This window comes from Serpula lacrymans, assembly GCF_000218685.1.
Source record: "Serpula lacrymans var. lacrymans S7.9 unplaced genomic scaffold SERLAscaffold_1, whole genome shotgun sequence".
NCBI lineage: Eukaryota > Fungi > Basidiomycota > Agaricomycetes > Boletales > Serpulaceae > Serpula > Serpula lacrymans.
In genome coordinates this window covers 2862794-2871264 of record NW_006763290.1, presented here as the reverse complement: position 1 = coordinate 2871264, position 8471 = coordinate 2862794, and the positions used below count along the sequence as shown (strand labels likewise).

At 39.0% G+C, this 8471-nt stretch overlaps 2 protein-coding genes across 2 annotated transcripts; one reads left to right on the top strand and one right to left on the bottom strand.

Moving 5' to 3' along the window:
* Nucleotides 1-52: 52 nt before the first annotated feature.
* Nucleotides 53-424, top strand: SERLADRAFT_432191 (uncharacterized protein; the record flags this gene model as incomplete). Its single annotated transcript, XM_007312434.1, has 1 exon — nt 53-424. One exon carries the CDS (start codon nt 53-55, stop codon nt 422-424), a length of 372 nt encoding a protein of 123 aa, XP_007312496.1.
* A 6930-nt stretch (nt 425-7354) lies between these two features.
* Nucleotides 7355-8187, bottom strand: SERLADRAFT_404706 (uncharacterized protein; the record flags this gene model as incomplete). The annotated part of the gene is made up of 3 exons (XM_007312433.1): nt 7355-7632; nt 7775-8099; nt 8152-8187. 3 exons carry the CDS (start codon nt 8185-8187, stop codon nt 7355-7357), a joined length of 639 nt encoding a protein of 212 aa, XP_007312495.1.
* Between the last annotated feature and the right edge of the window lie 284 nt (nt 8188-8471).

Sequence of the window (8471 nt, the reverse complement as noted above, 5' to 3'; positions counted from 1 at the left end):
AGCTGTATCATAATAAGCACGAACTGTAACTTCTTAACGTCTATCGTGTCGAATGTCGAGGTCGTCGTCCACGTCTCAGTCCGCTAGAAACCATATCCCACTTTCCACACGCGCCAAGGCCCACAATTTCAACGAGTACGCAAACGTAGACCGCGATGGAATACCTTCAAGCTTGAGCCTCCTTTCTGCTCGGAGACCTTCCTGGACTCCTTCTCCGTTCTACGATCTTCCAGGCCCTCATGGTCCAGATAGCTTGCAGCCTGGACTTGCTTCGTATCGCGATGTCCCATCCTTTGGGGTACAACCACCTGTGCATCCGTCGCCATCCCCAGACGACAGTGGAAACTTTTATCAGAGACTTCAAATTGACATGAAAGACTTGGTGGGAGACGCAGTTGGCAACGTGAGTTGCTTATATTTCTGAAAACATTGGTAAAATTTTATTTAATCTATCACAAAGTATATATTTATAATATTTGAAGTATTCCAGAGGTGGCTGAAATTATGCTGTTTGTGTACAAATCATACCTCTCCCAGCTTGGCTGGAACCCTTTCATGCCTGTGGTGTTTACATTTTCGACTTTTCATAGTCACATGACCAGTGTCTAGGCTCACCATGTGACCGGTCACATGCCAGACATCGGACTTTATTTATTTACAACTGTACAGTACCTCATGTATTTTAGTATATATACAGGAGCAATACATTGGGAGGGACTCAGCAAGTCCTCCTGTTGTCTACCAACAACTAACTTATTCCTACCAAGTGGGTAACCACTCCACCTCTTTCTCTTCTTTTGAGTGTTGTTTTCATTGTGCTCCAGTGCCCCAAGACTGTGTCTTGTTGGTGTTGTCACAGAATGTAAAGGATTATAAGAGTTTTAGTACACATCAATGTTATATTTGCTCATTGGTTAGTCCACATTGCTAGCTTAATTGTAGTGAACAAAATGTTACAATTACAAATATACATTGTGAGAATACAAGTGTGACAACTAATCCTACATATTTCCATCGTGTTTCACAGCTACCCACTTCTCTCTAATTCTAGCAAGAACACTGTCTCCCACTGGCAACTTCTCATGGTGCAAATATGATGAAAATATTTTACTAGAGACCATGTTAAATCAGTAAGGCAAAGGTCAAAATATTGGACTGAAACCTTACTTGTTCCACCAAGATAAGATGCTGTTGAATAATCCTTCAGAATCAGTGACAGTATTGGTGCATGAAAAAATAGATTGGGATGGCAGAGCAAAGCAGACCTAGGAGACACACATGTAAATTTGAAATATAGACATTCTATATAACTCACCTGTCTAGCTATGTACACAATAAAGCCCAGTGTGACCTTTGATGTACCATGCAAATAAGCATTTGATGAACAAGTTGCACAAGGCTTGGCCTGGGAGTCAGCAGAGGAAAGCAACAGAAAAACATGTTTGTAAGTCTGTGTGAATGAATAGTTAGTAGTGGCTGGAATCTATATTAATGTGTTCACTCACTGAGACAAAGATGTTGCTACACAAAAGATTCTTCCATGGGTCATCCCTGTTATAATTGTAATTGGCATATATTAACACAGACCACAGATCACTTGTGGCCTGCACATCACTGCTCTTGGGTTTATTTTGAAGTCTTTGAAGTCATTAGTGTGTGGTTTAAAAGCACTTGGCAATAACAAGGCTTATACTTACTCTTTATTATCCCAGTTAAAATCTGCTGGGCAAAGGAACCACCTGGTGCATATATGATTGAACCCATGGGTAGATTTCACATTTCCTGAAGTGGGTGAGTAATATTCTGACCCTTTGGTACAAGCCAGTCAATCATCAAAACCTTGATGGACTTTGTATTGTCAGAATGAGCACCTGAGCAGCCTTTTGGATCTATCCATATATTCAGTGTAAGTGTTATTGATTAGTTAGCTCATCAGTGAATCTTTTAGGAAGTCTTCAGGTTTTGCAGTGGGTTTAGTGCTGGGAAAGTGGCAGACTTAGGTTAGGTCTTTGGTATGGTTTCTTGGCTGTATTTCAGGCAAAAATATATCAATGTTATTATCTAATATAGTCGCAAGTTTTTCATATCTCTGATTTTACAGGCCCAAAAATGTCAGACTTGGGCTCAGCCAAATAACTTGGGGATAAGCTTATTCCACCATTGTTAACACAATATCTTTTGTTGGCATATAATTCACGGACCCAGCTGAAAAATGCCTGAATATTCATATTTCTGCTTTTTGCAGGTTTTTTGATACAGTGTAGAAGGTCCTAGCTTTGAAAATGTTCGCCAACAGATACATCCATAAAATTATGTGCTGTCCATCTGGTAGTTAGGACTTTTGGTGCAGTGTGAAGAATTCTGGTTTTTAAAACTGATGTTGGTGTTTGTAGACTTGAGGTCTCGGAATCCAAACAACCCATATTGGTTTCCAGGTTCATGCTAATTAACATAAATTTGAAGTGATGATCCATAAATTGTCACTGAAAATGAGATATCACAATATAGCACCACTAAAATGAGGTAGTACAATGTAACTTTTGAGATTTTTAAATCAAAAATTGGGCCCACATAATCTACTGCTTGCTGTCTCTGAGCATCACCACCAATACCACCTATATGAGGGTCCTTATCAATTTTGTCAAGAAAACAGCTCCAAGTCTCTCATTCTAACTGAGTTAATACAACCAATGGGCGGAGAAGTAGAAGTAAATAATGGAAAATAGCGACAACAAACAAAATCACTAACTTTTGCATACAGGAACTTGATGTTGTGGTTGTTACCATGTAGTCATCAATTCACAGGCTGCCAGTGCTGTGGTAAAGGCCAAGGTTATACCACCTGGTAAAAAAAAGGCAGTGTTTAGAAAGAAATCAGGATGTGCTCAAGTTGCTAGTAAGCCTACACTAACCAATAATTTTGTACAAATCTTAATTTTTTTGTTTTATTAGAAAAATGATGGCAGCAACAAAATGGTAAACTCCAAAGATGCCAGCCTAGGACTTAACTGAAATGCTTGGAGAAAGTGCCGGCTTGAAGGATGCTGTATGTTGGCAAATAATATGGATGCTTTTAGTTGAAATGCTTGTAATAGTATCTGTTACACTTGGAATGTGCAAGCCTGGTAACACTGGTTCTGAAATATGTAAATGGTTTGATAAGCCCATTGATGTACAGGTTTGAGATATATTCTAATGATAAGACTTTGTTCTGATGAATACCAAGTTTACACTGTTGAAGCATACAATTGTATTGGAGATTATAACTATAATGCAAACATATATATATATATAGTTTCTACTTTAGGGCAGGTGTTTGTGTTGAACAAACAGAGATGGGTAACACCGTAATAGGTAATAGTATATGGGAGTATGTGGGTAAGTAGCGGTAGGTAGCTACTTGAGAAATGAAATAAAGTCTGTAGGTAGAACAGTTTGTAACAGTATCTCACCACAGTTGATTTAAACAATGCAATAATGATTACTGTAAAATAAAAATTGTATATAATTGTAGGCCTGGAATACCATGCATTTTTTATTAATATGGTAGGGCAACACTGGGGGGGGAATGTGGGTATGTTATTACCCAATACATCTGAATCATATTTAAATCACATACAAAATGTAACTCAAATATAATGCCACAACACATTGGAATAACATTCCAAATTTGTTTACTATGACTAAAATATGTTTTCTGCATGAAGACTATCCATATGTTTTCATATTATCTTAAATATGTTCAAAATGTATTTCAGCTCTTACAATCTATCAACACCCATTATTTGTATAAACTTTGTGTAGCTTGTTATAAACCCAGCAATTCCGATATCATCTTAATGCAATTTTACATACACTTAAAGATCATTAAAGAAATACTTTGCAGATGTTTAGAATATATTAAATCTGAGGCTTGCAATATAATATGAAAATACATTTTTATTGTTTTATATATGTGTCTCAATGACTTACATCTTAAAGTCATAGTAAAAGACATTATATGTGTATTTTTTCAGCCCATTCAAATGGTATGCTGCTAATATTATAGTACAATTAGTAATTTGATTGAAATGAATATTTGCAAAATATACATAATAAATGGATATCACACTGAATATGAAGTTGTGAATTTTATTTGTTATGTGATGCCACTATTACCAGTATGTGGCAAACACACACATTTGAAAGATCTCTGTAAACAGTTGTCAACTGCTAACAGTTTATAGTGCACTGTCGACAGCAACAGACAACTGTTGTTGTTGACAGTGTACACTCAACAGTTGATAGTTGAAGAGTGGAATCCTATGTTAATCCACCTTATTTGGTCACACAAAAAATAACATAGATTGTCATATATTGACCTAGATTCACCTCAACCTCATGGAACCATCTAGTTAGGGTGCTGTAGACATGTGGTATGGCAAGCTAATTAGCTAGCTTTTGCTTTTGCCTTTTATCTGCCACTGAATAACTAGACTGAATAATTCCAATAATTCCGGTACATAAGTCCAGGAATTTACCACAACCAGCAACAGTATCTCCCTGAGCCACACCCACATTTATTATGTTGTGAATCTGGGATCATGGCCAATTGCCTTTGACAACTCTGGCAAAACTTTGGAATATGTAGTTGTTGCCATCTCGGCAGCTCATCATCATTGCCAATAATGAGTTTGCTGTCCAGTCTTGATGTTACAACAGTATTTTCAGCATCTATTTTCACTTTTCCTTTCCTGTTATTTTTTGGACTTTTTACTTTTATAAGTCACAACCAAAGTTTTTATACTCTGGTGCAAAGTAAAAACAAGCAAGGAGGAGTGAATGAAGGAGTGGCTAAACTCCCTTAGATAGGACCAAGTTAGTTCAACAGGAGGACTTGCTGAGGAGTCTCCTTGATCTATTGGGGTATCTTTACAACTACAGGCTATTTGTATATGTGTACTATGCAGTTGGTAAAAGTAGTGGCTTATGATATCATAGGGTGCAGCCCATACATCAGGAAAACATGATTTTACTATGATTGGATATAGTTTGGTAGTGTTTGTGGCAAATAGTGTGCTATAGATTGATATAGATGCCACTACTGTTATGACAAATTATGACATTTGTTTATAGTATGAGAAAACATGCATTGGCCAGGGCTTGAACCTGGGACTCCAGCTTTCATGGTCTGGTGCTTTACCAACTAAGCTACCAAGGTGTACTTGAAAAGCATACTGATTGGTTGCATGCCCAGAAGGTCCAGAATCACTGTACACGGGTGCGGATCCCATTGTGTTGTGATATGACAAAACCGGATAAACCCGGTCTCTGCCGAAGCAGCCATTGTTCTCCATGGAGCATAGCCACCATTCCATGGAGTAACCATTGTTCTCCTAGGAGCACAATTGTACTCCTAGAAGTCATTATACTGTAGCGAGTAGCACCTCCAACTATAAGTAGTAGAGGGTTTAGTATAGGAATACCTCAGTCGTTTCTATAGCCTCTTGGGCAGCGGCTGAGGTATGTTACGTTACATTTATTAGAGATCACCTTAAATTAACATCCATTGTAGTTTCACATAGGTAAATAATATAGTCATTTCTATAACCTTTTGAACATTTCTGTGTTGTAATGGTTGGTGGTGCCAAAATTTCTAAAACATTCAGCATAGTGTAGCATGGAGTGAAATTTGGGACTGTTGAGATATTCTCATACCCCAAGATGGACAAAAATGTGCTTGTTGGCATGATAGAGATCCAAGGAATCTTCCAGGTATTGAATGGTGGTATCGTTATGGCTTGCATATTATGCAATGTAGATAAAGTCGAGGAGTGCCCTATAACAAGTTACGACCTGAGAGGGGACCTTCCCTACAATGCACCCCAGTAAAATCCTCGCCATATTTTTTCTCTCCATCCCAGATATCTGGGATAGCTGTGACCAACCATGCTTGAAATGCCGTACACCAAAGCAAGGTGGGAGTCTACAAATGCAATCATCCAACTCTTTGTTGGTCATCAAGCTAGAGCACTAGTGAATCAGATGTTTTACGACACCTTGGTAGAGTTGATGGAGTATATCAGGGGTTATGGCCATGTGGATGTTGCAATGAGGAAATCCCTCCCAGAAAGGATGACGAACACCCCCAGACACATTTTGAGCTTTGCATCTCTCCTGGAAATTGCTGATAGAGGTTGCATCAGCTTTGGCTGTGAATATAACCGCAGCAGTCTTTTTCTGGATCCACCATCTCACTGGGCGTCTTTTTCCCATAGTATCTTCACAGGTTTTGCATTTAGGAGATGTCCCATATTTTGCACAGGTGACAAGAAATTGTTCTGGATAATCAGCTACATAGTAGGCTAGGGTAGGATGGATCCTCATAACCCTTCCATTTCCCCCTGTGATTTCCATTCCATGCTTTCCAGGCTCTATCAGAGGCTCCAAGACAATATGTATCAAGTCATGAAAGAGTTGTTGAATATGTGCTGACTTTTGCTTTTTGGATAGATTGTCTCCCCTACATTTTTGCTAACAGAGAGATAGGCAATGAGAATACAGGCATGTTTAGAAGGTTTACAGTGCATGGATCTTGGCAAATTTCCCAGAGTTAGATACACTGGATAAGCAGACTTGTTTCCAGAGAACTGGGTGAGTTGCGTCTTATCTGTGGCTATGATAACAGGGGCTACACAGGCACCTTCAGGTAAGTTGTTCTAGATGGGAATATTATTGTCAAATATCTGAATGACACATTTGGATTCATGCCACCTACCTGTACTGTGTTCCACCAATCTTTGGTCCACATCTCATTGTAAATCCTGTGAGATTTTGAAGCATTGGTGAAGATGCGCTTGAGCCTGTAGATAATGTCCTTGACATGAGTTGAATTTCATAGCAAGGACTTGATAGCTTTGATAGGGATCACAACAATAAACCATATGCTTATGCTCAGGACTATTCCACAATTCTCTAGTCTTCCAAGTAGTATGTTCTGGAACACAATTGACCAGCTTATAGAGCCCATATTTATTATGGTAGGATAGACCTAATGTATCCACCACCTTGGTTGAAGTAGATAAATCAATATATGTGCTTGAAAGAGAGAAGAGGAAATGTAGCCCTGGTATTGCCATTAATCTATCAAATATTTTATGGCCTATCCTATTCTGTACAGCCCAACAAACAACCCTCCAGTCTAGCTCTAATGCAAGGGGTGCAAAAATGTTCCCTGATCCATCTGACATATCTGAATCCATATCCATATCACCATCCATATCATCAGCTCCATATCCATATCACCATCCATATCATCAGCTCCAAATTCTCTCCTCCATCTTTCATATACCGTTTTATTCATCCTAATCACCTTTCATGCAGTAGGGTGGGGTACCTTAATACACTCCTCATCATTTTCACCAAGAAGCTTTGAGGGTCCAGCCATATTCTCCTCAGATTCTGTGGGAATAAAGTCATAGAGATGATTATAGTAGTCATCCAACACGTCTTCTGGGTCTTCATCCATAGGTCTAAGTTCATCAGATAATATATCAGGTACTTCTGTTGTCTCCAAGTCATTACCCCTATCAAGTTCTCCTGGAATTGTCAAACTTTGTAGCTTCCCTTTGTTATACCACTTGCAGCTTCTTGCTGATAACATATGGTATTAAACCTAAAGATTACATGTAAAGCTACAGACTACACTGTGGCTGATAGCAATATATTGTATAGGCACAATTTGGGATTTGTTCACAATCGTAAAATAAAAGGCAAAAAAAGTACCTCCTTTTACCTTTTTTTCGCCTGCTATGGGTGCATGTTGATCTCAGGCGCTTTCTGACAGGCTCCTCCCCTTCAATTTCATCTGAAGTGTGTTTAGTTCCACTTGAAGGCTTGCTGGGCCCAGATATGGGTGGGTCTGGGGGATTGTGATGGTCAACAGGCAAAGACAAGAGAGATGGTTTCTTCACATCTTGGAGCTGCAGCTGGTACCTCTCTCTTCCAGCAGTGATAACCTCCACAAATACTCCCACCCTATCAGACTCAGGCTTAATATGTTCCTCATATCTTTCACAATATCCACCATCTCCTAGTGTGAAATTTGTTTGGGGGGAGGACTATAAAGCATGTTGCCATCACCACTATATGTTTTACTCCACATGAATGCACTGAAAAGCTTGACCATTCCTGCCCTGACCGACACATGGCTGCAAAAATAAGGATTGATGCATGCCATAAAGTGTAGGCGCGAGAGCATAACTTTATTTGGAATTGGCTGGAAGTCCAGTGTTACAATGGCTGTGTCCCAACTACAAATTGGGTAAGCATAATTTTCCCACATGCAGAATAAGGTGTCATGCACATGTCTGGCTGTGTTGGATTCATCAAGTATTTGCATTGGAAACAAAGAAAAATCTGTCAAGTAGAATGTTTGTAATGTGTGTAATGTCAGCACTGTGAAGGGGGTGAGGGGTGTCTGCAGTCTTCTG